This window comes from Aspergillus eucalypticola, assembly GCF_003184535.1.
Source record: "Aspergillus eucalypticola CBS 122712 chromosome Unknown BO83scaffold_3, whole genome shotgun sequence".
Classification (NCBI taxonomy): domain Eukaryota; kingdom Fungi; phylum Ascomycota; class Eurotiomycetes; order Eurotiales; family Aspergillaceae; genus Aspergillus; species Aspergillus eucalypticola.
In genome coordinates, this window is record NW_020290277.1 from 766,043 (window position 1) to 790,425 (window position 24,383).

The following is a 24,383-nucleotide window of genomic DNA, read 5'->3' on the forward strand; positions in this document are numbered from 1 at the left end:
TCTCACCAACTCCCTCCTAACCCTAGCCACTGATAATACTGTAGTGCTGCTATGCTAATATTGGCGACTATCACGAGGGTAAATGAAATGATAAGTAGACCCTTGATGCTTGGCTAGGCTAGGTGAATACATGATTGCTTTGTTTGCTTGGTGGCTGACCTGAATGACTGGGTCTGACCTGACTCCTTGGATGAAATCTCAACTAGTTACTACCATATTATCATTCTTTATCCCTTGATAACTTCTTTCTTCTCTCTCTCTTTCTTTCTTTCTTTATTTCTTTCTCTACTTCGTACTCTCACCAAAACACATAGCTATTCTCTCTCAACCAACTAATCAATCCTATTGATACATTTACACCTATCACAATGGCAACCGTCACCTTCAAAGACGATCTCCCCAACACCACCACCACTACCACCACAACTTCAAAGAATAAAACAACCACCCTCCGCCGCTGGCTCACCTTCTCAACCTCAACCTCATCATCCCATCGCCGCTCCTCCTCCCCACGCCCTAAACCAACCCGCAGACCTACCCCAAAACCCACCATCAACACCAACACCACAAGCACCAGCACTAGCAACAGCAACACCACAGCAACCCGTCTCTACCGAAGAGTAACCCTCCCCCGCCGCTCCTCCAAATCCAAAACCAAGACGAGAACAATCCATCCTGATGACGATACACATACACATACACATACCCCTACGTCGCTACTTACTTCCATAAACACCACTACCAACACAGGCACACCCACAGCCCATCCATTAGTTTCTACAAACCCAATCACACCCCCACCCACCAGCCCTACCTCTCCCTCAAGCACCAACAACAACAACAACAACAACAACAACAACAACAACAAAATCCGCTCACGCTCTCCCCTCTCCCCCCTCTCACCCCTAAGTCTCAACTTCAGCACACTATTCAACCTATCCCCGCGGTCGAAAACCATTAAAGAATCCTCGTCATCGACATATTCATCATCGGTATCGGAGATACATATCCCCCCGCCGACGGTCTCGCATGAGCAGCTGACGAGTTCGTATGCGGAGTATTGTGAGGCGTTTACGGAGGGGCGGACGGAGGAGAGTTTTCTGTATCAGGAGGAGGAAGATGGAGATAAGGGTGTTCGGCGGGTGAAGGAGATTGTGATTAAGGAGGAGACAGGGTGTTGTTTGGAGGAGAGGTGTTTGGGGAAGGAGGGTGGAGGAGGAGGGGGACAATGTGTGGAGGATACAAAGGAGGAAGGGGTCAAGGGGAGAGAAGGAGGGGATGAAAGGGCTATTCCGTGCAGTGATGATCAGAGGGAGATTCTACATTGGTTACGGGAGTCGGATGAGGAGGAGCAGGATAGTGGCAGCAATGCTGAAGATGTTCCGCTGCGGGTGTCTCCCCCCGCGAGAATCCTCACGCCTGCTCGGTATGAACAGTCGCGTCGGGCGGCGAGACAACCTCAGCGTGGGAAGCAGGAGCACCACGAGGATCAGCGACATGCGTGGTGGACTGCACTCCGGGTGGGGTGGACGCGCATGCGCCGCCGAACCAGCAGGGCTGCCAACCCCGACTACAATTAGACTAATTCCACGCTGCACTGCATAAGACAAGAATCAATCAATAAATTCGTGCAACGTCGCTAGCCCAATGGGATCCCCAGAAATGGCCGCAAGGGATGTCGATGCACCCGTCGGTTGCAATCACAAGAAACGCGCACACAGGGGTATCCCGAGCATCTTATTACATACAGCCTATGCCGATACAACAAAGGAAAAATGCCGCGACAAAGGAAATCTCTTCGTCCCCTCTATACATAGCCTCCCCACTGGTCATGCAACATTCCTTCACGAGGATCCCTCGTCCGCACCCTGCTCCGACGCACTGCTCGCCTTCTCCGGCTGCGGCGTCGTGGACTGGCTAGGTGGGTTAGGCGTGGCCCGGCGCGACATTTCCGCCAGTTCGCCTAGGATTCTAAGACATAGTCAGTAATCGAAATCCTCCACACATGTCATAGGGATCTTACCGTCGGTGTTCGTCATACCAGTCATCGTTAGACGTCCGGATGTGCTTAAGCTGTTCCTGAATGCTTGCCATCTACCAAAACCATGCCAGTCAGTAACCATGCCGGGTTAGGGAACGGGCCGTTGTCAGGTAAAGGGATGAAAGTGGGGAAGTCCTGTGGTAGAGGACGAAGTTAAACGGGGCAGTCCCACCGTTCCCTGGATGGATGAGCCAAGATCCTCACCTTCCGCGGCCTCCTCCTTCTCGCCCGCCCAGCGGCTACCCTCCAGCCCGACCGATCCGCCCTGCGTATCCTTCTCGGCCTTCAATGCCGCCACTTCGGCCTCCAGCTCGCGCACCCGCTTGCGGTTGGCCGCAATCGACGAGTCCACCTCGCCCAGCTGGTTGAGGAGGGACATGTTCTTGTCAATCTGGCTGTTCAGATCGCGCTCGCCTTGCTCCAACTTCTCCTCCATGGCCCGGTTCTCCGTCTTGCACGCCTGGAGTTCACTCGACAGGGTCTCGTGCTGGTTCTTTAGGTTGGACAATTCGTCCTTGGACGCGGCAAGTTGTTGCAGGACAGCTTCCAGCTCCGACTTAGCGCTCTCCGAAGCAGCAAGGGACTGCTCGAGCTCCGCAACCCGGCTGCTCACGGCCTGGTGTTGCTGCTCCAACTCGTTTTTCTCGGTAAGGATGGAGGAGAGATCGGCGTTGTGCTTGCCCGCGAGCTCCTTGGATTCCGCAGCAGACTGCTCGGCTTCGTTCAGCTTCTTCTCCAGATCAGCAATGGTCAGCTTCAGACTCTCAAGGACCGAAACATCCTGAGCGGCGGCGTGAGCTTCGGCCAGCTGGGCGTGGACCTCCGCAAGGGCAGCGTCGTGAGTCTTCTGCAGCTCCTCGATCTTGGCCTGGTTGGTGGCCTCCAGATCAGCCCGAAGGCCGGAAAGCTTCTCGTCTTGAATGGTCAGGAGGTGTTCGATCGCCTTGCTGTGCTCAGCATCAGTTTCCGCGGACCGAGACGTCTGGAGGGATTGCAGTTCAGCCTGGAACTGGGCCTTGGCCTCTTCGTGCTGCTGCTGAAGCTCGGCAACCTCCTTAGCACGGGTCTCGGTATGCTCCGCGATCTCCTGGGCATGGCGCTGAAGAGCGGACCGGAGCTCGGCCTCAAGAGACTCGATATGCTCAGCGTGCTTGGACTCCATGTCACGAAGGGTAGACATGGACGCCTCGTACTTGGCCTGCAGCTCGCTAAGCGCCTGCTCGTGGGAACCGCTAGCATTGGTCTTGACATTCTCGAGCGCGACGGCGTGCTCGGCCTTCAGGGACTCGAGCGCCTGTGCGTGCTGCTCGGCAACAACAGCGGCTTCCTTGACCTTCTCCTCTAGCTCCCGGCCGGCAACGGCGGCCTTCTCTTCCAAAGATTTGAGTTGGCTTTCCTGCTCAGCATCCTTGGCCTTGGTCTTGTCCTCGAAGGCATCCAGGCTCTGCTGCAGCGCCTCCGCCTGCCCTTGCTTGCTCTGGATTTCGTCCTGAAGAGACTTGATCTCGCCCTGTCCGGTGGAGAGCTGGGACTCCAGAGCACCGACCTTCTCCTTGAGGGACTCGATCTCCTGGATGGCTACGTCCTGGGCAGAGCTGTTGCCGTTTTCGAGAGCTTGGCGGGCCTCGGCAAGGTTTTGCTCAGTAGCCTCCAGTCTCTGGTTCAGAGCATGCATCTCGGCTTGGTGGGCAGCATCAAGCTCGGCAATCAGCTCCTCCTTGTCCTCAGCAGCAGCAGACTCGGCCTCTTCGAGCTTCGCACGGAGTTCCTCGAGTTGCTGGGCGTGAGAGGTTCCAGCGGACTCAGCGGCCTCCTTCGCAGCGGCAAGTTCCTGCGCGTGAGCTGCAGCGGCAGCAGCCAACGCCTCCTCATGGACAGCCTTCAACTGGGCAACGGCGGCCTCGTGAGATGCTTCCAGCTCTTTGACCTTGTCGCCAAGCCCGTTCTCAGCAGCCGCAGAAAGTGCCTGTTCGTGACTAGCCTTGAGCTCCGCAATCGTGGCCTCGTGAGCGGCTTCGAGCTCCTTCTGCTTCTCGCCAACCTTGCTCTCGATCGCCGCAGTCAGGGCCTGTTCATGTTCAGCCTTGAGTTGGGCAATGGCGGCCTCGTGGGTGCCTTCCAACTCCTTGACCTTGTCGCCCAGTCCACTTTCAGCGGCCGCGGAGAGGGCTTGCTCATGGGCGGCTTTCAGTTCCGCAATTGCAGCCTCATGAGCAGCTTCAAGCTCCTTGACCTTGTCGCCAACCTTGCCCTCGACAGCGGCAGCCAGGGCCTCCTCATGTTCCGCCTTGAGCTGAGCAACGGCGGCCTCATGAGCGGCCTCCAGCTCCTTGGTCTTCTCTGTGATCTGGGCTTCCGCATCCTGGCGGCCCTGCTCCAGTTCTACGTGCGCCTTCTCCAACGCGTCCTTGAGGTCGGCAATCTCCTGGTCTTTCTCGGCCAAGCGGGCGGCCGTCTCTTCGTTGCCTTCGCTGGTCGCAGAACCCGCAGCGGCAAGCTGGCTTTCGAGCGATGTCACCTTGTCCTCCAGGGCTAGAATGGCATGCTTGGCAGCCTCCTCGGCGGCCCGAATCTCCTGCTGCTTGGCTTGGTCCAGCCGGTCCATTTCCATGTGCAGGTTTTCGACCACCTGGTCACGTCCATTGAGCTCGCGCTGGAGATCTTCCAGTTTCGCAAGGGTCTTGTCCAGGTTGGCACTCGCCTCGGTCAGCTGGCCTTTCTGCAGGTCAAGCTCGGCTTTCAAAGAGTCGACTTGCTCGGCATATCCGGCAGCTGCTGCCTTCTGCTCGGCAAGATCCTTCTCCAGCGCTTCCAGTTGCGCTTGGTGCGACTGCTTCAGTTCCTCCAGGGCCGCAGCAGTCTGGTCATCACCCTGAGCCGCGGCGGACTTGGCGGCGTCATCCAACTCCTTGACCGACTTCTCCTCCAGCTCCTTGTGCTTCGCCTCGACATCTTCCAACTGGGCACGCAACGCCTGCAGCTGCTCCTGATGGACAGCGGTCAGCTGTTCGATTTCGGCAGTATGCTGCTCACGGAGCGCCTTGGTGGCCTCATCGACATTCTCGGAGGAATCGTTCGGGGCGAGAGACAGCTCGGTCAGTTTGAGATTGACAGCGTCCAAATCCGCCTTAAGACTAGTCACCGTGGCTTCGCTCTCGGCCAGCTTGGTCTGAAGTGACTGCAACTTCTCCGAGTCTTCCTCGGCACCCTTGGGAGCGGTGCTCAACCTCTTGGAGGCGGTCGTCGCTGCCCTCGTCACCGTAGACGTGGGTCTGGTGGTGGTACGAGTGGTGGCGGAGGAGGAAGTAGTCGGACGAGAAGTCGAGGTGGTGGTCGCCGGCTTGGTCAGGGGCCGCACTGTGGAGGCCGTGCTAGGGCGAGTGGTAGATGTTCTCTTCTCCGCCGTAGTCGAGCCCGCAATGCTGGAACGTCGGTCCAGAGTGGAAGTAGTGGGCTTGACGGGTGCTCTCGTGGCCGAGGTACCAACCAGCGACATGCGCTTGGCGGCTGTGCTGGAGATGCCACGCTTCTCATCTCCGGAGCTGGCCACCGACCGGTGGGACTTTTCGTCTGCGGAACTGCTGACGGAGGCGCGCGACCGATGGCCGGCTGTGGTGGTGGTGGTGGTGGTAGAGCTCAGGGGCTTGCGGACCGTGGTGGTGGTCGCGGGCCGGGTCGGAGGCCTGTTTAAGGTGCTGCCGTTGGTCGCGGCGGGGCGTGTGGTCGAAGTCGTAGTTCTGGAGGGACCGGACATGGAAGTAGGACGCTTGGTGGTCGTCGTTCCGGACAAGGGTCGCCTAGTGCTGGTCGTGGAGGAGGGACTCTTCTTGACAGGAGAGGCCTTGACGTTCTCCTTGTCCTTGGAGACATCTGGGCTTGTGACGGGCTCCTCGCTGCCCGAGAGGATGGTCGAATCGACCGGAGTCGCAGGGGGCGCGATCTCCGGCTCCACCTCCGCAGGAGCAACTGGGGTGACAGGTTCCTCTGTGGACGCCATGCTGTGGAGAAGGAGTTCGTCTGAGATTGGTGTGTAGGAGGAAGGAAGGTTCGCAGCGTTTGGCGTGGTTTAAACTTAACGAGGCAGTCTAACGAATTGGGAGCGTCCACGTTAGTTGATCCGACTAGCAGAAACAAAGACGTATGCAAGATCCCCAAGATGGAGGGGGCGGGGAAGGGTTGGTGCGAGATCAAAAAAGATATCGGAATGATGCAACCAAAAGAAAGAGCAACAGGTAAAGGGGGCAAGACGATGTAAAGAAGGTCTCCTGGTGAGGGAAAAAAAGCACTTTCAGAAAGTTGGCCTCGTGGAGGGAAGCTGCGACGGAATAGCCGAGGCGGGTCTCCTTTTTTTTCTGGCAACTCCGCAGACCACGGCGCAACGGAGAGGATCACGCAACACAGGACTGTTGGGGAGTCTCAATGGCAGTAGAAAGTGCAGAGGATTATTGCAGGCAGCTTGGGGGGTGGGCGACAAAAGTAGAGGGTTTGAGGGGGAGCAAAGAGGCACGGTGGCATGGTTCTTGCAGGACCCCGGAAGGTGTGCAGATCAAAACAGTTGGGGTCCGTAGTAGTAGTAGTAGCAGTAGTCACTCACCAGGAACTGCCGGGAGGGAACCAGAAAACCAACAACGGGCGGGATTAGAAAAGGGGGTTAGCGGGGAGAGGGGGGGGGATTAAAGAATTACAAAATGTTAAGTAAACAAGAAAAAGAAGCAGGGAGGGAAACAAATACAGAGAGGTAAGAGAGTAAGAAAGACACAAGAAGACGGGAGGAGAGGGAGAAAGAGAAGAGGAGAGAGGAAGAGGAGAAAGGGGAGTAAGTTTAGTGTCTCTAGTAAATTTTGGGAGGGAAAAGGGTAGGAATAGTCGAACCGGAGGAGAGGGAGAGGAGAGGGAGGGGGGGAAAAGGCGGAAAGAAGGGAAGAATGGAGAGAACCCACCGCATTGGCCTCAGGCATGGAATGGGCGGTCAGTCAGGAGGTCAACTGATCTATTTGCCTGTCACCTCAATATTATTCCCACTCACTATCCTCACTATCTCTGGTCTAGCGATCTACCATCGATTGTTCGTCTCGCGTCCAGACCACTGCGCTCCTTGTCACTACCAACTACTGCTGCTGCTGGCTATGGTTGGCGTCTCCCAGCTATGTTGATCCCATGGTTGCCATTGCTGGGGCCTCCGCGTGTTGTCCCCCCCTAAACCGGCCGTAGAATAAACAATGCCCGTTGTTGGTTCCATGGTTCCGTCCACGTAGACTGACAATCACATCCCAATTTCATTCACGCAATTAGAGTTACCTTGGCAGGAAACGCTAAGACTAATACCTAACACTAAAAAGGGAGAAAATCCACAAACTCCCGGGGTATATGACACGACTGCACTCAAAACTATCATTACCGCAGCCAAAATAAATATATTTTCCATCCTCACTCCACCACCTTCAACAACCACCCCAATCCCACTGGTCTTCTCCCCTCTGCGCCATTTCCCGGATTTGCGGGAGCATTTGGTGATACAGTCTTTCGCTTTGTTTACGCACCTCCCTCTCCCCGCGTTGACCGATGCCATCGTGGTAGAACTCACAGATTCGATAGTAGCGGTCCGGACCTAGATGCATCTTGTGAGCATGCCGCGCTGCCGCCTTCCTTCCTGCCAAGCAGATGAGCTTGAAACTTACCCTGGAATCGTTGCAAACCCTCGACAAGAGCGTAGCCCTCTTCATCTGTCCAAGCCTGTGCCGGAGTGGTCGGCTTCGGAGGCTTGGACTGGCCCTGCTTAGCAGTTTTTGTCGGCGGCTTCGCATGCCTATCAACCTCCACATCTTTCCGTCGGTGGCCCTTTTTCAGGCGCCCGTTTTCAAGCGATTCAAGGAGTCGCTTCAGGGGCAGACGCAAGCCCGGGCTGACGGCCCGGCACGCCACATATTTCCCCCGAACAAGACCGCCGATCTGATTGCAACGCCCTAGCAGTACTCTCATGGCATGCTGAAAATGGCCGTATGCTTCCGGGAAGAGTCGATGATCCACGTAGTAAGCTTCAAAACAGACGAGAACCAGCCGTACTAACAGCGGGAAGATTTGGATCTCGAATTCTTCCACCAGTGCCCCGCCTCCCACCTCATCCCCTTGAGTCGAGAGTGTGTAAGCCTTCTCCAGTTGACGGCGTCCTTGTCTGTCAACCGTTTCAAGCGTCGCGCTGCAGCTGCGCACGTCAAACTCTGGCGGTCCAAAATCAGACGCCAAGTACTCGATAATCCCTTTGTAGGCCTGGATTAGGGAGGATAATTCACGCTTCAGAGGCTCAAAATCAATGTCAACCTCCCTGACATTGAAAGCTATGTTTCGAGGGTGCATGCTCTGGATGAGCTTTTTCCAATTGGAGGCCTGGCCGTCAAGTTCAGAGGCTTCCTTGAACCACGCGCTATCTTCCGGGCGTTCAGCCCCATGACTCCGCTGATCCGGGTTCTCCTGGGTAGGTCCGTCCTGGGTGGCAGACCTGGCTATGGCTCCCTGGGAAGCATATTCCGTAGCATGTCGTTCCCCACGGTGGTCAGCGTCACAGGAGCGCTGGGGATTATCGGCGGGACTCTCTCTGGGAATAAAGGAGCTGGCCTGCTGACGAGCAGTGGACGTTGGGTGTTCGGGCTGTATGTTATTTTCTCTGGCCGTACCCTGTGAGCTCGTAGTCGAGTGTCTCCGTTTCGTGGATTGCCGTGATGGGTCTGACTCAGACCGCGGACTTGCTTCCGCAGGATGATGCTGAGGGTCATCCTGGGATGAGTTAGGTTCAGGAAAAGGCACCGATGATGAGGATGCCTCTAATGGTTGGTATGGTGGGTCTTCATCCTGTGTGGTGCCGACAATATTGGCTTCTTGTTCTAGTGTTCGCGTTTCATTATCCCTCGATGGTCCATCCGCTTGGTGGTCCACCGTTTTTGAGATATTAGATGATAAAGGCGTTGCTGTACTTATCTCAACCGCAATTGTGGGAAGTCGCTTTGTCGCTGAAGCATCACTGCGGCTGGAGTCTCGCCTATCGGCTGGCTGTTGGGATGCATCTCTCCACTGATCGTTGCTCGTATCTTCATTTGATTCTACTAATGTTGCCTCTGAAACTATATCGCTGCCAGACTGTGTCTTGGGCTTACGACCAGGAGTCTCCTGGCTGGAAGATGGCGATGGGCTAGGCCGGCCGGTAGACTGGTGGGCGTCTCCAGCATTATTTGAGAAAAGTTCCACTTCTGATGCCAGATCTTCGCCATCAAGCATCTCTTCGTCACTCTGGGACGATATATGATCGCCTTCATTATCACGTTCAGCGTCGCTTGACGAGTAATCTTCGGCTGAAGTCTCAGCACTTGGGCGTGGGGGAATTACGTGAGTGTCATCCCCGAAACCCTCTTCTGCCTTTTCTAAAGACTGCACCTCACCTGGCTCATCTGACTGATTGCCAGATTCGTGCTCGGATTCTGGGCTTTTGGGAGGCTGCAACATTTGATCGCTCCCATCCTGAGTGGATCCATCAGGCACGGGTTCTAAGAACCTTAATGACCGACGGGGAGTGACTTCGATCGGGTGGGCGTGTCTTGGCCTTTGGGGGACAGTTTGAGAAACCGGACCAAATCCATCGATCATATCGGTAGCATCTCTCCTGACAGAATACGTGAGCCGACGCGAGGGATGCGGGGTGGCGGGACCGGGTCGATTCGCCCGGGACGCAGTCCTCTGCGTGTTAGTATCCATGAGGCCATTCAACAGGTCGACCGCCTGCAGAGTGGAATCGCGCTTCCTCCTCCGCTGCACAGGTTGCGGCGAGTCCGACATATTGAACACCCATGAAATACAGAGAAAGCAGCAAAGCAAAGCAAAGCATACCAGCCCCCCTGGAAAACAATAACTGGACCTAACTGGACCTGTCAAGCCCGTCGGGGATCAGGGACGGCGGCGAAGGAGCTGGTTGGTGGGAAGCTTGGATCGCGAAGTGCTTCCCGTGATCGGCGGGCGTCATCACTTGGCCGCCTTATCGATAAGGCCCCGCCCCCTGCCAGATTGCGAGCCAACCTTCCTCATCCTCCCCCCCACCATCCTTCATTTCCCTTTTCTCTCCACCTGCTTCCACACTCATTTGGATACCATCTATCCAATTCCTTTCGCACGCGCTTAGCTACATCATGGCCGCGGACCTCCCTTCAGTCCGTGTGTTGCCCACCCTCGACCCCGCGGTGGGGCACACATTCGCCAAGCCCACCAAACGCATCCACGAGCACAGCGACGTCTCCGAGTTTCTGTGTTCTAAAGCTTATGTCGACCTTATGACATTCCTCCTCCAGCTCAACCGGTCAATGTTTCCAGCCAAGCTTGAGGATGGGCGCGTTCAGACTTGGCCCTTGAACTCTGATGCTGTGGAGTACTCCGCGCCGGTTCGTCAACTCCAGCAGCTGCTCTCCAAGCTAGAAGCTATTCTCGAGGAAGCTCCCCCCGATAAAGGCCCCCGTAGATTCGGCAACATCAGCTTTCGGAGGTGGTACGAGATTGTTGAAAGCCGTGTTTCCAGCCTCCTCGAGGAGTGTCTCTCTCCGGAGGTCCTCAATCGCAAGTCAGCGGACCCCGAGGGGCCTACGGCGGCAGTAGAGCTCAAGGCATACTTTCTGGGAAGCTGGGGAAGCCCTCAACGTCTAGACTATGGTACTGGTCATGAACTGAGCTTCTTGGCCTTCCTGGCTGGGCTCTGGAAGTTGCATGGATTTCCACAGAGCACTCCTGGTGTCGAAGAGAGAGCCATTGTTTTGGGTGTCATTCAGCCGTGGGTATATCGCTAGTCTCTGATTGAACGACACTGATTGTTGCTAGATACCTTGAGCTAGTGCGAACAATTATCAAAACCTATACCTTGGAACCCGCCGGTTCCCACGGCGTGTGGGGACTCGATGATCACTCTTTCATCCCCTATATTTTCGGCTCAGCGCAGTTTGCTCCAGCTATATCTGAGACGGATCGAGTGCCAGAAGAAGGTTCTTTGCCGGATGCGCCTGACCCGACCGGTGTTGCCAAGGTGAACGTGGTGGAACGGGAACGTCGTGGAAATCTCTACTTTTCTGCCATCGGCTTTATCTACGACGTGAAGAAGGGCCCATTCTGGGAGCACAGTCCAATGCTCTACGATATTTCTGGCATCAAGACCGGCTGGGCCAAGATTAACAAGGTATTTGTGGTGCAGGTGGGGATGTACTTCGTACACTAACTGGAGACAGGGGATGATTAAGATGTACAACGCCGAAGTGCTGTCCAAGTTTCCCGTGGTCCAGCACTTCCCGTTCGGCTCTCTGTTCAGCTGGGATCGCGATCCAAACGCCATACCTCAGCCCTCTACCGTCCACACGTCGTCCGCACCACAACCTCGACAAACCGAAGCTCCCCAGGCATCTGGTCCAGGAACTAAAGCCCCATGGGCTACATCTCAAGCTGTCCCTCTAACGAGCGGAACTGCCGCACCCTGGGCAACAGCACGAGGTCCGGCTAGAGGACCAACTCTGCCCGACACGTCCCGGCTACCGCCCGGCCCGATGGCCCCGACGAGGGCCCCATGGGCAAATGCAGCCCCAGGGCCGGCTCCTGGTGCTGCCGACCCTCAAGGGGACGTAACGACCAAGGCACCCTGGGCTAAATAACTGGCTACTCCTGCTTGATCGAGCATTTTCTGTACTTATACCCTTGCATGATATCATTTGCATACATAAGTGAATCGTAAAAAGTTGACATGCCGTTATGCCATAACTCCAAACCCGGGGTATCATCCGTTTTCAAAACCAACGCAACGCCTCGTAGAGATGCAAGAACCACCAGACACACACTCACTCCGAATCCGACGCATAGCTCACCAACCCAAGACTCGGACGGGGTGTCTCTCCCACCTCCCCAGAACTCTTCTCCATCTCCGAGCCATTCTCAGCACTCTCCTTCCCATCACCGGACTTGCTTCCAGAGACAACCTTCCTCCTCTTAATCTCAGGCCTCCAAGCATCAGAATCACCACTTAAAAACGGATCCACCGCAGCCCTCGTATTCCCTCTCAACTCACTCCGAAAAGCAGCCTTCCGATCCTCAAGCACCTCCTTAGCCTTCATCCTCTTCCCCTCCTTCTTCCCCCCACCAGCTCGCACCTCTTCCTCCCCAAACAAAGGCTTCATCCTCGCCCTCCGCCCATCCACCGCACCCTCCCCAAAATCCACCAACCCCGCCCTGACCCGATCACTCTCAATCTCATCAACAACCTCAATCCCCAAGCTCAACTTATCCTTCAACTTTTCCCTCTCCTCCTCCTTCCTCTCCAACCCCTTCCTCTCCGCCCGAAAAACCTTCCTAATCCTGCGACTCTTCTCATACGGATCCTCCCAATCCCTCTTCTGTCTCTCCTGCAACTCCAATATTCGATCCCGTTCCTCATCCCCACGCTTCTTATCCACCACTTTCCCCTCTAACCTCTCCAACGCATCCATCTTCCCCTTGCTATCCACCCCAGTAACGATCTCCCCCACCTTCCTCCCCTCCTCATCAACCCCATAATCCCTCCTCCGCGCACCGGAAATAACCACATACTCCGTGTTCTTTGGATCCGTGTGTATCTCGATCCACCCGCCACAAGCCCCATGCTTCATTCGGAAACTGTATACCGGCGTGCTGTAGTAATTCCCGATTTTCTTTTTCTCGGCGTTGAAGCGGACTCCTTGCCCGATGATGGTCTCGTGCGGTTTGCATGTCGTGCACCAGATCGCGAACGGCATCTCGAAGCGGACGGTTAGAGCGCCGGTGGATTGTAGGTTGCGGGCTCGTGAGCCGAGGGGGTGTTTGTTGTGCAGCTTGTTGCCCGTCGTGAGGCCTTCTAGGTCTGGGGGGACGTAGCGTCCCATGTCTGGGGGTGGTTAGTGGATTGTGGATGGTGAGGAGAGGGGGGTGTATGGGACGTACTGAAGCCTTGCATGGTGGGCGGGTGGGTATGTAGAATGTAGTATGTGGTGGTAGGGAGGGTATAGAGATAGTGCTCGGCGAGCCAGCGCGACGGCGGCGGTTTGGGGTGTTAGACGTGACGATAAGGTTGATGCGATGCGATGCGCATGCGATGCCGCTGCCTTGTTCCGAGGTGGTGCTGTGCTGATGAGTCAGCTGCATTATTGATGTGCATAAATTGCTCCGGGTCTCAACGTCATATCTCGAAACTGAGCACCGAAGAATCATGTCTCACGAGACGAGTCAGAGGTGAGAGATATTGATTTAGATGATGGAACTACAGCTTGATTAACTTTGGTATTTCCAGTCTACACAAATACTAATCGTACATTATCTGTGTCCAAATTCATCAGTGGACTCCTGATATCTTGCAGGCTTTCGAATTTTGTGTTATTACTCAAGATAGTACTTATGACTCGCAAACGATCAATCAAATAATATAATTTTTTGAATGTAGCTAGTGTGAAGATAGGAAAGTAATCCACGGTCAATGCCGACTTGATATCGCCACCTGAGAAACGTCTCCAGACCCACCGGACATCTTGTCCTATACGGAGATTAAATTCCTCAACCCTGCCAACCTTCAACACTATTATTCCAAAGCTGAATAGAGAAAGTCGGGGACGCGGGAGGCTTGAGGAGGCCAGAGCCGTACAAGATTCCCTCCTCCCAATTGCGCGGCGCGACTACTTCGGTGGGCATAAACCAGTTCACGAAAAACCTAGGCGGATTTGGTGAGCTTGAGGGAATTTTTTAGGAGTGATCTAGTATAACTTACAGGGTAGATGATTCGGGGACCCAGACCAGATCTTCACAGGTACGATGGAAAGGAAGCCATCCCCAGCTAGCCATTTTTCTTGAGAGAACAGTTAGTGATTGTCTTCGGGTTATCTAACAACTAATTGGATAGTCAGGGATATGGAGGTCAGCTTACAGGTAGTTCTCCTTGAAGGAATTGCGAATTTGGTCACGGACACAGTACTCCATCGACCAGAAGATATCGTCACTCTCTTCGTCTCCCAGGCGAATACCTGAGATCTCCTCAGAGACCACCCGGACTATGAAACCCCCCGGTACCAAGCTGTCGGCATCTTGTTTTCCCTCCAAGCTGTCCAGAAGTTTGGGGGTAAAGGTTGAATTCTTGAGCATGAGCTGGCGGTATGCTCTGAGCTCACGGGGAACCCAAACTTTCGCTTGCTTGGCTCGTACTTCGGGGCGGTCGCCGACTGTCTCCTCTGTAGAAATCTGCTTGTAGATCCTCATATTTCCGTAAACTGGCGGCTTAGAGCCCACTTGTCGTACTTTCAACAAGATGCAGGCATATGGACGACACTGGGTGGCAGTTCTTTGCTCGCTGCCCTGCAGAACCACCTCCTCTTCGTGACTCACAATGCGCCATCGCTTTTCTTCCAGCTCGACGACGACGCCAGGGCTCACCTCCTCCCGACCAAACCAGCGAGGAGGCATGATTGTCACTATGGATGATCATTTTTCAGCACTAAAAGGGATAGTAGAGGTATACTGGCCACTGTGACAATAATCGGCTGAGTTTTATGGTTTGTAATCGTCATCATTGCATGTTGAGGCGCGAACTACAGCGAAAAGCAAGCGAAACAGCAGAATGCAAGCAACACGAAGAAACCCAATAGAGCAATAGAGTGATCGTATTGACTATACAGAGCGCGCAGCGAAACGAGCGCGATGGGGTGCTTTATTGTGGCGGCCTGAGCGCCAATTAGGTTGACCAAGCCCACATGACTGCCTCAACATTACATTGTATGTTACCACTTGAAGCTGTGTGGACCACGAGTGTTATTCAGGTCTTCGAGTATAGGTTGATGCTGTTAATAATGTGCCTCGTGGCTCAACTAGTGGCTTCATGAGCAGCGCAATGAGGGATCGGCGCGCTAAGCCCCGCCTCCGCCCTCTCCCCAGCCCGAAAGAGTAAACGACAAGGCTGACAGGCGCTTCACGAGAGAATATGAAGGCCTGCCTCCCAATCCACTTCTTTTATTCAAATACACTGCTAGAATGGCAGGTTCCATCCAGAACATAGTGGCAACTCCGCTACATGCTGTTGCCGAGTCGAACATTGCTCTTGCTCATGTGAACTTCGATTTTTCACTGGTCAAAGTTGAGGCGCCTGCCGAACTTCAACCCGTGGGAAGGCAGCTTTCTCAAGCCCGGCGACAGTCTGCGGAAGACGGTTCATTTCACATTCTGGCCCGGCGACTAGGTGTGCTATTTGATGATGTTCTGCCGGACGTACCACTATTATTGGAGGCGTATGGGACTCGTGCTAGTGAAATAGCCCAAGAGACTTCCCGGAGATTACACCAACCGAGAAACATCGTGGATGGGTTCTTTGGAACTCACCTAGGCATTGATAGCACGACAATATGGGCTAGTGCAACTAGTGGCAGGTCGGTGCTTCGCATTCATCTTCTCGCGTGTTTTTTGGCCCGCATCTGGACTCATCAGGAAGCAACGGGGGTTTGGAAAGATATTGTAGAACATCGCCAGGCAATGATTAGAAGACAAGCTCAATCATCTGAAATTATGGATAACTACTTGGCGCAATTAGCTGCCGCCCATGAAATCGACGAAGCGCTATTAGCAAGCTGGGATTCCAGTGCTCGAGCCTGGTTACAAATTGCAGACCAGGCGAAGAAGAAAGAGCAGATCCAGGTGCAGTTAATTGTCACAACCGTTCAGTGGCAGTCAAGAACCAAGGAACTTCCAATGACCAGCCATCTCCAAAGCCAAACAGCTATGACAGTGTTATGTCTAACTTTAACCGCGCCTTGACTGCGATGGAAAGCTTGATCAAGGGGGAGCCCCAAAGAATAACAGACGCGGGAATCATGCTCGGCTTAACCTCGTGGCATCTCTATCCGGACTTGGTGGTACTTACATCAAGTACGAAGGAGATATCCCAGAAAGATCGACTGGTGAAGGAAGGTGGAATCGTCACTATTGCAATTGCTCCCGAAACTGGCCCGCGTGCAGATGGCGTATATTGGTCTTTGCCACTGGCGAGTCTTCGTTACTACGGCACTGTTAGACGAGAACGATCCACTATGCATGACTCCAGAATCTCAGTGGAACAGCTACAGGCCTTAGCACTTGGTGCTTCTTTGGGCTCTTATGATAATGCAGTTTCTGCTGCAAAATTCATAGGGTCACTCTGGGGGCTCTTTCATTACATATACCAACTCAAATTGCATCAGATTGCTGAAAAACCACTGGAGCTTCCAGAAGACTTATCACAGTATAGTGTGGTTGACCTTATCGACGATCGGCAGTCACTTAGGTCAATCATGAAACTACTACAGCTGATGTTCCCCCTCAGAGATGGCATCGAATTGCTGCTTTCGGATGATTCTGGAGAGAGACAGATCGCAATGCAACTCTTGCGATACGGCACCAACTATGGAAGATCCTGGCTTGGAAACGATGCAAGCTCATCGTCGGTGTTCCTTTGTCTAACCAATCTGCAACCCCTGCTTGGAATGATTCGATACTCTGGTGAACGAATCCATATTCTTCGCACGCTATGCTCCAAGTATCAGCTCAACCCGTCTGAATATGTGATTCGCTTCCGAACTCGGCACCACTCGTGGGCATTCTCGCCTATATTACACAACCATTCCGTAGGTGTTCATGGTGGCATGAAAAGGAAGCGGGATGAATATGAGACAGCAGATGCAGACATTATTGAGTGCGTCGAAGTCCCACCTGGAGAGGACTGGATTTGCATTGCTACACCAGCGACATCGAGGGGACATGCTGTGCCAACCAGCGCACCTGGTGCCTTCGAGGACATATTTGCAGAGCTTATGGAAGACAACCCGCAGACCAGAGAATCAGTTCTGTTTGACTTTGTATTCGGGGATCACAACCTCGCAGCCGTTTACAGAAGGCGAACCATCCAGTCATCACCCCGTAATAAGCCACTTCCGAACACAGTTCCGCTGTCAATGGTCCAAGACCTGCTTGATAGTAATGCTTTGATGCCCGAGAAGGTGGCCGAATACATATTGGACCGTTTCGGGTCGACACAAGCTCTGCATGAGAACTCACTTCTCGCTCTTGGACGGGTAATAGACTATTACAAACAGTACTTGCCTCAGGCTATGGTATCTATGAGCGTTATAAAGAGCCCTATGACCTCGTGGAAATGGGTCCCATCATTGTTGCACCCGCTTGATCTATCAGCCTCTCTCGCCACGCAGCAAGCTCGCGAAGGGTCTATTCCTAGCTCCGTTTATCTGAGTCTACTATCTCGAGAACATGCATTTGCAGCTATCCTCCAGTTTGAGTCCGGTACAATCAGTCTGGATACCCCAGACCTTGAAACGGTGTTTGCAATTTCCAGTGGCAACTCCCTTTTCATTGCCAAGCAACTACTATACGATCCTACTCCAGCAGATAGAATCGCGCCCTATGCTGTTTCTCATGCCATCGGAAACGTGGGGAAACCGGGTATTGCTCTCCTCGTTTCCCCGCCCGAACTGGAGATACGAGAACACACGCTTGAGCGGTGGCGCCTTGTCAACCATCATCCATTTGATGGAAACCCAGTGGGTGGAAGGTTTGACGGTACATCGCTGCATTTGTCATTTACTGGATGGGATGGCCCTGTGAGCTTGGATTCAACCAGCTACAGAACCATGGAAGCCTACTATCTTCAAACAACCATCTCTGTCAATGATGGCGGGGAGTGGGTGGGAGATGTGGATATCCTCAAAGGATTGACTGATGTCCAGATCCTAGCTTATCCTTCTTTCTCAAGAGAATTATGCAATCACGATTCTAGCTTCCAGACAGCCCTATTACAATCGGCCGGAACGATGTCTATCGATTGTTGGGAGGAGATTCTAGATCCCCCTGGAGGTGTTCTCGTGCTCCGCTCCACACCGGTAACATCTAATGACTCCAGGAATTGGCAATGGATGGTTCGATTAGCTGCAATAAGCATGGCATCTTCCAAGGGATACAAATGCTTCTGTTTACCTCTAGATAGAGACATTTGCTGGACCTGTGTTGTTGGACAGATAGGTATCGACGGAGGAAAGCAACTTGTCGTGTGCTAAGTATGACTTAGTACTCTGCGATCTTGCTATCATTTTTGGAATTCAATGAAATGAGCTCAACACCTTTGCGGCATGACCGCTAGTTATCAAGGGTAGTCGTAGACCCTAACGGCCTCGTGCTATTATCGAACAATGGCCAAATGAATAAGTCATATCAGCCATAGTTGTACTGCATTTACCAGAGATGTGCGACACTGATCAATGGAAGTGCATTATCGAATGAGCACAAGCAACTCAACATGGTAATGAAACATTTCAATCACAATCTGCTTGTAGACAAGTGTGAAGAACTTCGGACAGTCCTATGTCAAAACATCAAGAACGGCAAACCAGCAAACACCATACAAACGATGCTGAAAAAGATGCGTATAAGAGCTCAAGTAATACACATAACAACACCAAAAGCCAATGGAGTGTCGAGAAGAAAACCAGACTGAAGAACTTAATTCGTTGGCTCGAGGAACCAGACACCATTTATTCAACCGATCGCTCGACCAACATCATGACTCGTTATCATAGAATGCAGATCGATGTGCGGAGCAGACAGTCTTTCAGCCCTATCAACCATGTCAGCATGCGGTCGCAAGACAATATAGCCTAATCGCACTCACCCTTTGAAAAAGCAAGTATATCAGCCGAAAAAATTACGCTCATCACTACCAACCACAATATCATCCGGCAACTTGAAGAAAAAAGATGCCAAATCGGACCCGTCACCCGTGGCGCCCCCCTTACTCGCATTTCCTCCATTCGCCGAGATTTTACCGGTGCGAGTGGTCTTGTTCCCACTGTTATTGTAGTGGCAGGCGGTAGAAGTATTGGTCCATGTGGTCACATTCCTACTGCTATTGTTGTTGGTTGTCGTATTACCGCAGTTCTCCGACGTCGTGTTGCCACAGTTAGTCGAGGTGGTATTTCCGGTGTTGTTGTTCCAAGAAAAGCTGTTGTGGCTTCCACCGTAAGGGAAGCCGCCGTTCCAGGCCCATGGGTTTGGAGTGTCATATTTGCCTCGCTTCCAGCTTCTGTGACACATAATGTGGTGAGAAATCTGAGTATTGGGATGATTCAATTTAGTGTTCAAGTAAGCAAGAAGTAGTAAGTGAGAGAGAGGTGAGCTTTAGTTGGAGAAGAATGATCAATGCCTGCCATCTGTGTGGCTTTGGTTTAATTTATGGCCAGATATCTCATTACATCATTGCAAAGGCCTGGCTGCACAGGTACCTGAGTGGCTACTTTGGTGGCAAGGAGCTGAGGAATTGGGTACGAGGCGTTCAGGTAACTCCGAAGTAGAGGCGCAGATGCCGCAGGGAACTCGGCTTGGTGTACGCACAGCCACAATGAATGTATCCTGGGGGAATAGATATCGTACCAAATGATGCAATAGCACTTCGGAAGTGAACTGCACTGCCCGGCACTTTGAGCTTGATTCGGCCCTAAATCCATTAAGTCTCAAGGCAGTACCGCAAAGCACACGGACTCCTCAAGTATAGTGCAATTGACGAAGTAGTACATTAGCCGTGTATATTGGACTGACAGAAATCCACTCCTTGGTTACTCTCTTTCGGAGAAGCACTTTTCCTCTACAGCAAGTCTGATAAAGAAAGGCGGGCTGGTCCCAATTGACAAGGATGTGCTGGCTAGCTGCATATCTCGAGTCATGCCCTACTGATCCCTACCAAAAGGGCAGAAAGACCATTCAGCTAATATGCATCTATATGTTGGCTACGACAGATTTGAAGGAGTGGGTAGTGTTGCATGTCATAACACACCAATATGGCGGTGGAAGTGGATCGGATATGTCTGTCCGACACGCCGATCGCTGGGACGATTGGACAACTCCTATTCCACGGCCACCCCGTAGACACGTCCTAAACATGCATGCACTAATCATTGCTGCTCGAAGGTTGTCCAACAACGCCCGCGATCTCTCACTAAGCTAGGACAAGCTCATAGGTCTGGTCAGGTATACCGCGCGGAGAAGGGTATAGAAATATGAATTGAATTGAATTGAATTGAAACCCCGCAGAGAAAGATGACAAAATAGAAGAACAAAAAATAACATAGACTAGTTGGGCGATTGCCTCTTCACTTCGGTCGAGCTTCAACTTATCTAGTAGCCCTTGAGCCACATCGAGTCGAGCCACAGAGTTCGGCTCTCTACATTAACTCGCTCTTTTCTCTCCCCTACTTTGCCTCTTTCGCTTAAGCAATTAGAATGCCAGTCAGACCGGGTACTTCGTCAAACGTTTCCATCATGTGCAGACTTCGGACAATAAATATCAAGGGTGGAGATGGTGGCACGCTTGAACTCTGAGCACCCTCACCAGTCAAGAGGTCATGTGCCTAAGCGTGAAGGACACGGGATTTGCATAGCTGCTTCTATCATTATTCTATGTTCTGATGGTTACTGTACAATCACACATTGACATTGTCAAGTAAACTCGTGAGAGTGCGACAAAAGCTAGAGACTAGTGCATTGTATTGTAGGCTACAATGTTAACGTAGTGGGGATTCCATAGGCTAAAGGAACAGACATGGAGCCTTGTTCCTGTCATTCAACAAGTGGCATGTACTTAGGGTCATGCATAGACTTTCGTTTCGAACGCCAGAATTCAGCAGTATAGAACGCTGAGGCAAACCAGGCTCGACTGGTCTACAGCGAGATAGTTGCAAAATTTGCAATGAGCAGACCCCTCATGGCTGCCTGACTTATGTACAGCGGTAAATTCAGAGACTTGCAGTGAATGCAACCCAGAACCAATAAACGGATGCAATAATTACAAATATAGCATATTCGTGCAGGTAGCCGCTAGATTCGGTGACATATGATGTGACAGGTGCTAGCCGGGACTCAGCTGATTCTCAACTCCTGCGTCTGCGGCAGAACAGACAGTCTCACCCCATTCTCAAAATGTGACCTCCTATCAGATGTCGTCATCAACTTCGGGGAGCTGCTAACCCCGAGGGTGATTGCAATGTCCCCGAGTAAATTAAGTGTTATTTTGACAGGTGATCGACCGTCACAAGTAAGCCTTATCTGCAATCCTCCCGAGGACGGCTTCCCGTTCAGCAGCTTTCATGCTGAACTATCGGGGAATGATGTAAGAGATTACCCTGCCTATTCTGTTACTTTTTACGGTACATGTGGCTAAGCTGACACCTTCTCGCTCGCCTTCGCCTTTCGGGGAAGATCTACTGGCTTTCATAATTCCTTCTCCTAGGTTCTTCGGAAATCAGCTAAGTTTAACGAAAAAGGACAAGCCTTACTACTGGAAACTAAATTTAGAACCGTGAGGTTCTGAGCATAAAGAGGATGTATAAGGTGGCTATTCTCCCAAGCTATGTCACAATCGATCTTCTCTCCATTGTGTTCTTTCCACTTTTCACATACCACCCCACAAAATCACCGCGGCGCTTCAACCACCCACCCCCTCTTCCCAGGTTATCTAAAGTCCTAAGCCATGAATTACCGTATTAAGAAGAAGTTTGGTAAACTTCACACCAAACAGTGTAAAGCATTCGCAAAACATGGTGGCAGGTGCAAGAAGCGCGCAAAGAGTTCCGGCGCATATTGCCAACATCACAAACACCTTATGCTGGAAAAGGTTAGAGATCTCCCCCCACGCCTAATAGAAAGTCGTAATGAGGGGGGTCCTACATTTATGGTGCACGAGATCACACCCGATGAGATGGATATGTCTGACAGCACTGTTCCGAGCGCTTCACTTGAAATGACCCCTGAAGATGATGCGCCAATGCGGGATACGCCAAACTCGGATGCCGAGCCATCACCAGCTAACCCTGGCCAAGATGGCTGTCAACGACAAGCTTCAGTGACCGAAGAAATTAGTACCACGAAGCCGACCGGACTCACTGAGGGCAATGACAATACTGGCGCAATCTCATACCCACCAAGGAGTCTCGACTCCCCACCCGAAGTTGACTTTGCTGAAAAGGAGGCTAAACGAAGTAACAACATAAACCCTGGCTTCTATTCGTCAATCAATCAAAACAGTGGAAACACGATGAATATGAACTGCGGGAACACGATGCAACAGAATTGCGGAAATACCACGACGAACAACGATTCCTCACGAAATATTCGTGTGAGTATATGGCCATGTGCTACTTATTGTTTATTAGGATATATACTAACAGAATTCACTCAGGTGGCTCGACAATATAAAACCGTCATCATCAATAAGTACGGCGGGTTCTTCAAAGAGGATGACCCGATTATCGAACAGCTGGTGCGAAAGGCAGCAGCTGAGATGATGAATTTTATCCAACAATACAATGTGCCTGTTGGCAAAGAAACGGCCATGGTTGAACTGGCATTATTTGATATGGTCGTTGTCTGTGGTGAGTTTATTGACAATGCAGGGAAGGCTCGACCAATACCACTTCTGATGAACTAACAGCCTTTGCGTGTTCTAGATAATAGTCCGTCTATGCATAAGTACAAGGAGGCCATGCAAAGGACATTGCGAGAACTTGTCAAGATCTCTTCTCTTCTCTTGCCAAAGGGAATTACGATCCAGTTTCTCAATACCAACGACGACAAAAAGAATCTATACGAGAACATCAATACGGGCGATAAAGTGGACAATATATTTAAGGATGCCCGTTTTCTTGCTATCAAGAGAGTGGTTTGGCGCTCTCCAGAGATAGGCGACGTTGTCAATCGGGATATTGTCCATCCTATGATTATCAGGAAGGCCCGTGCAGGGGAGCTTAAGCGGCCGGTGATAACTATAATGCTTACTGACGCGGAGGTGAGAAGATCCCAATCTACAATAAGTCGATAAGGCTGTTGATATCTGTGCTGACAAGATCCGTAATCAAAATAATAGAGTTCAGCTCAAGGCCGGGAGTCACTCAAATCAACCATCCGCTCTTGTAAAAATGCACCTGACCTGAAGGAGTACGGTGACAAAGCAGCACTCTTTGTTCTCTCTCGAGTCGGCAATAGCAAAAAGGGAAAGGACTTTGCCAGCGAACTGGAGAGGGATAGTTCAATTAATGATATTCTACACTGTTCTGCAGATAGTCTGCATAAGTGGGAGGCAGATTGTCGGAAGATTGGCAACGAGAACAAGTATACAGGCAAGGTGAGTACATTTGCACCCTTTCCAGTCTTCTACGCATCAGACACTAATTGTACACAGCTCATTGAGCTTTTTCTTACTGCATTGGACCGCAATGGAGCTGCATGATTGGAACCCCGGTTACCACATTATTCTAATTACGAGCCGACACTGATACGGTTGTACATTTTATCTCGGACAGTTTCTTTTGATCCTTCAGGTGTGTAGAAAGATATTCGTTCTAAGAACCAAAGGTTTTTAATGTATTCTACAATGTATAGTATTCAAAAAGATATATGGAGTGCGACTGCAATGAACCGGGAGAAACGGAGGTGTAGTGAGAGTGTAGTGAGAGAAAGTAAATAAATGATACAGAGCAATACACGAGATATTCATACTGCCGACAAACTGACCCTCCTACATTTCAATGGCCAAAGATACATTCATATGTTTCACACCAAAAGGCTGACATCCTTCTGAGTATCAAATCTAACCCCAATACCCCAACTTATCTCGCTCTCTCTACCATACCCTGCAACATCGCCACATCCATCGTATACAAATCCGACCCATCATTAGCCAAGAACACCGACGGTCCTCTGCTCACCATCAAAAGCTCCGTTTCATGCTCAAACGGAAGAGGATCATGCACGGCTCCCTTGCTTTCCGAAACGTAATCCCCCTGAGCAAAGGCGCCGGTTTGAGGGTGAGCACCGCTTCCTTTGAGAACATAAATCTCCGCACTTTCAACATGCCGATGGCGGGGAAGGAGACCGCCGGGTTCGGCGCGGACCATGATTGTGTATTCTCCGGTCTCTGGAACTAGCTTGACAATCTTGATAAATACACGCAGGGCAAGAGGAAGCCATTCCAAGCTGTCGCAGTGGACTGTGAACCCTGCGTCGTTTTCTGAGTGCATGATCGGCTGTTACACTTTTATAGGTTGGTGATGATTGATGCCTTGCGTCAGCTTTGGGATTGGTTAGCCGCTTGTATGTAAGGGTTGGGATTTGTGGGGAGCATGGGGTGCGTACTCGAGGATTTTGAATAGGAATATTGTGTTGATGTACTCTCCAAATTCTTTTTGTTGGTTATCTTAAGAATGCGAGATATAGATTTGGGACGATGGACAAGGTAGTATGGAGCCGAACTTAA

General features: G+C 51.9%; 10 protein-coding genes across 10 annotated transcripts; 4 read left to right on the top strand and 6 right to left on the bottom strand.

Annotated features, from left to right (window-relative positions):
* The first annotated feature begins 241 nt into the window (after nt 1-241).
* Nucleotides 242-1,611, top strand: BO83DRAFT_434179 (uncharacterized protein). The gene has a single exon (XM_025535762.1). It carries the CDS (start codon nt 369-371, stop codon nt 1,578-1,580), a length of 1,212 nt encoding a protein of 403 aa, XP_025392192.1. The 5' UTR covers nt 242-368; the 3' UTR covers nt 1,581-1,611.
* A 226-nt stretch (nt 1,612-1,837) lies between these two features.
* BO83DRAFT_132668 (M protein repeat protein) lies at nt 1,838-6,249 on the bottom strand. Its single transcript, XM_025526107.1, has 2 exons — nt 2,024-6,249; nt 1,838-1,971 (listed from the first exon to the last, which is right to left on the bottom strand). Exon 1 carries the CDS (start codon nt 6,036-6,038, stop codon nt 2,148-2,150), a length of 3,891 nt encoding a protein of 1,296 aa, XP_025392193.1. The 5' UTR covers nt 6,039-6,249; the 3' UTR covers nt 1,838-1,971; nt 2,024-2,147.
* A 1,043-nt stretch (nt 6,250-7,292) lies between these two features.
* BO83DRAFT_374997 (uncharacterized protein) lies at nt 7,293-9,963 on the bottom strand. Its single transcript, XM_025530348.1, has 2 exons — nt 7,720-9,963; nt 7,293-7,649 (listed from the first exon to the last, which is right to left on the bottom strand). The coding sequence occupies exons 1-2, from the start codon at nt 9,863-9,865 to the stop codon at nt 7,483-7,485; spliced, it is 2,313 nt and encodes a 770-aa protein (XP_025392194.1). The 5' UTR covers nt 9,866-9,963; the 3' UTR covers nt 7,293-7,482.
* Nucleotides 9,964-10,124: 161 nt separating this feature from the next.
* BO83DRAFT_374998 (phosphotyrosyl phosphatase activator) lies at nt 10,125-11,743 on the top strand. Its single transcript, XM_025530349.1, has 3 exons — nt 10,125-10,844; nt 10,892-11,243; nt 11,293-11,743. The coding sequence occupies exons 1-3, from the start codon at nt 10,213-10,215 to the stop codon at nt 11,707-11,709; spliced, it is 1,401 nt and encodes a 466-aa protein (XP_025392195.1). The 5' UTR covers nt 10,125-10,212; the 3' UTR covers nt 11,710-11,743.
* An 11-nt stretch (nt 11,744-11,754) lies between these two features.
* Nucleotides 11,755-13,113, bottom strand: BO83DRAFT_414086 (Saf4/Yju2 family protein). Its single transcript, XM_025534537.1, has 2 exons — nt 13,007-13,113; nt 11,755-12,950 (listed from the first exon to the last, which is right to left on the bottom strand). Exons 1-2 carry the CDS (start codon nt 13,017-13,019, stop codon nt 11,893-11,895), a joined length of 1,071 nt encoding a protein of 356 aa, XP_025392196.1. The 5' UTR covers nt 13,020-13,113; the 3' UTR covers nt 11,755-11,892.
* A 492-nt stretch (nt 13,114-13,605) lies between these two features.
* Nucleotides 13,606-14,726, bottom strand: BO83DRAFT_434184 (uncharacterized protein). The gene is made up of 3 exons (XM_025535763.1): nt 13,980-14,726; nt 13,824-13,901; nt 13,606-13,766 (listed from the first exon to the last, which is right to left on the bottom strand). Exons 1-3 carry the CDS (start codon nt 14,510-14,512, stop codon nt 13,613-13,615), a joined length of 765 nt encoding a protein of 254 aa, XP_025392197.1. The 5' UTR covers nt 14,513-14,726; the 3' UTR covers nt 13,606-13,612.
* A 350-nt stretch (nt 14,727-15,076) lies between these two features.
* BO83DRAFT_414088 (uncharacterized protein) lies at nt 15,077-18,141 on the top strand (the record flags this gene model as incomplete). The annotated part of the gene is made up of 2 exons (XM_025534538.1): nt 15,077-15,733; nt 15,796-18,141. 2 exons carry the CDS (start codon nt 15,077-15,079, stop codon nt 18,139-18,141), a joined length of 3,003 nt encoding a protein of 1,000 aa, XP_025392198.1.
* A 183-nt stretch (nt 18,142-18,324) lies between these two features.
* BO83DRAFT_132734 (uncharacterized protein) lies at nt 18,325-19,395 on the bottom strand. Its single transcript, XM_025526108.1, has 2 exons — nt 18,753-19,395; nt 18,325-18,698 (listed from the first exon to the last, which is right to left on the bottom strand). Exon 1 carries the CDS (start codon nt 19,172-19,174, stop codon nt 18,773-18,775), a length of 402 nt encoding a protein of 133 aa, XP_025392199.1. The 5' UTR covers nt 19,175-19,395; the 3' UTR covers nt 18,325-18,698; nt 18,753-18,772.
* A 2,207-nt stretch (nt 19,396-21,602) lies between these two features.
* BO83DRAFT_414090 (uncharacterized protein) lies at nt 21,603-23,426 on the top strand (the record flags this gene model as incomplete). The annotated part of the gene is made up of 5 exons (XM_025534539.1): nt 21,603-22,247; nt 22,311-22,503; nt 22,579-22,916; nt 22,995-23,252; nt 23,310-23,426. 5 exons carry the CDS (start codon nt 21,603-21,605, stop codon nt 23,355-23,357), a joined length of 1,482 nt encoding a protein of 493 aa, XP_025392200.1. The 3' UTR covers nt 23,358-23,426.
* A 239-nt stretch (nt 23,427-23,665) lies between these two features.
* On the bottom strand, nt 23,666-24,356 carry BO83DRAFT_132746 (uncharacterized protein). Its single transcript, XM_025526109.1, has 2 exons — nt 24,263-24,356; nt 23,666-24,198 (listed from the first exon to the last, which is right to left on the bottom strand). Exon 2 carries the CDS (start codon nt 24,145-24,147, stop codon nt 23,737-23,739), a length of 411 nt encoding a protein of 136 aa, XP_025392201.1. The 5' UTR covers nt 24,148-24,198; nt 24,263-24,356; the 3' UTR covers nt 23,666-23,736.
* Between the last annotated feature and the right edge of the window lie 27 nt (nt 24,357-24,383).

Bases quoted from the DNA above. Each gene is read 5' to 3' on its own strand.
- BO83DRAFT_434179 (XM_025535762.1), top strand. From the start codon at position 369: ATGGCAACCGTCACCTTCAAAGACGATCTCCCCAACACCACCACCACT.
- BO83DRAFT_132668 (XM_025526107.1), bottom strand. From the start codon at position 6,038: ATGGCGTCCACAGAGGAACCTGTCACCCCAGTTGCTCCTGCGGAGGTG.
- BO83DRAFT_374997 (XM_025530348.1), bottom strand. From the start codon at position 9,865: ATGTCGGACTCGCCGCAACCTGTGCAGCGGAGGAGGAAGCGCGATTCC. The intron at 7,650-7,719 runs GTAAGTTTCAAG...AGATGCATCTAG, and splicing joins GGGTTTGCAACGATTCCAGG to GTCCGGACCGCTACTATCGA.
- BO83DRAFT_374998 (XM_025530349.1), top strand. From the start codon at position 10,213: ATGGCCGCGGACCTCCCTTCAGTCCGTGTGTTGCCCACCCTCGACCCC. The intron at 10,845-10,891 runs GTGGGTATATCG...GATTGTTGCTAG, and splicing joins GTTTTGGGTGTCATTCAGCC to ATACCTTGAGCTAGTGCGAA. The intron at 11,244-11,292 runs GTATTTGTGGTG...AACTGGAGACAG, and splicing joins GCTGGGCCAAGATTAACAAG to GGGATGATTAAGATGTACAA.
- BO83DRAFT_434184 (XM_025535763.1), bottom strand. From the start codon at position 14,512: ATGCCTCCTCGCTGGTTTGGTCGGGAGGAGGTGAGCCCTGGCGTCGTC. The intron at 13,902-13,979 runs GTAAGCTGACCT...TGTTCTCTCAAG, and splicing joins TCCTTCAAGGAGAACTACCT to AAAAATGGCTAGCTGGGGAT. The intron at 13,767-13,823 runs GTAAGTTATACT...AAATCCGCCTAG, and splicing joins GTCCCCGAATCATCTACCCT to GTTTTTCGTGAACTGGTTTA.
- BO83DRAFT_132734 (XM_025526108.1), bottom strand. From the start codon at position 19,174: ATGTGTCACAGAAGCTGGAAGCGAGGCAAATATGACACTCCAAACCCA.
- BO83DRAFT_132746 (XM_025526109.1), bottom strand. From the start codon at position 24,147: ATGCACTCAGAAAACGACGCAGGGTTCACAGTCCACTGCGACAGCTTG.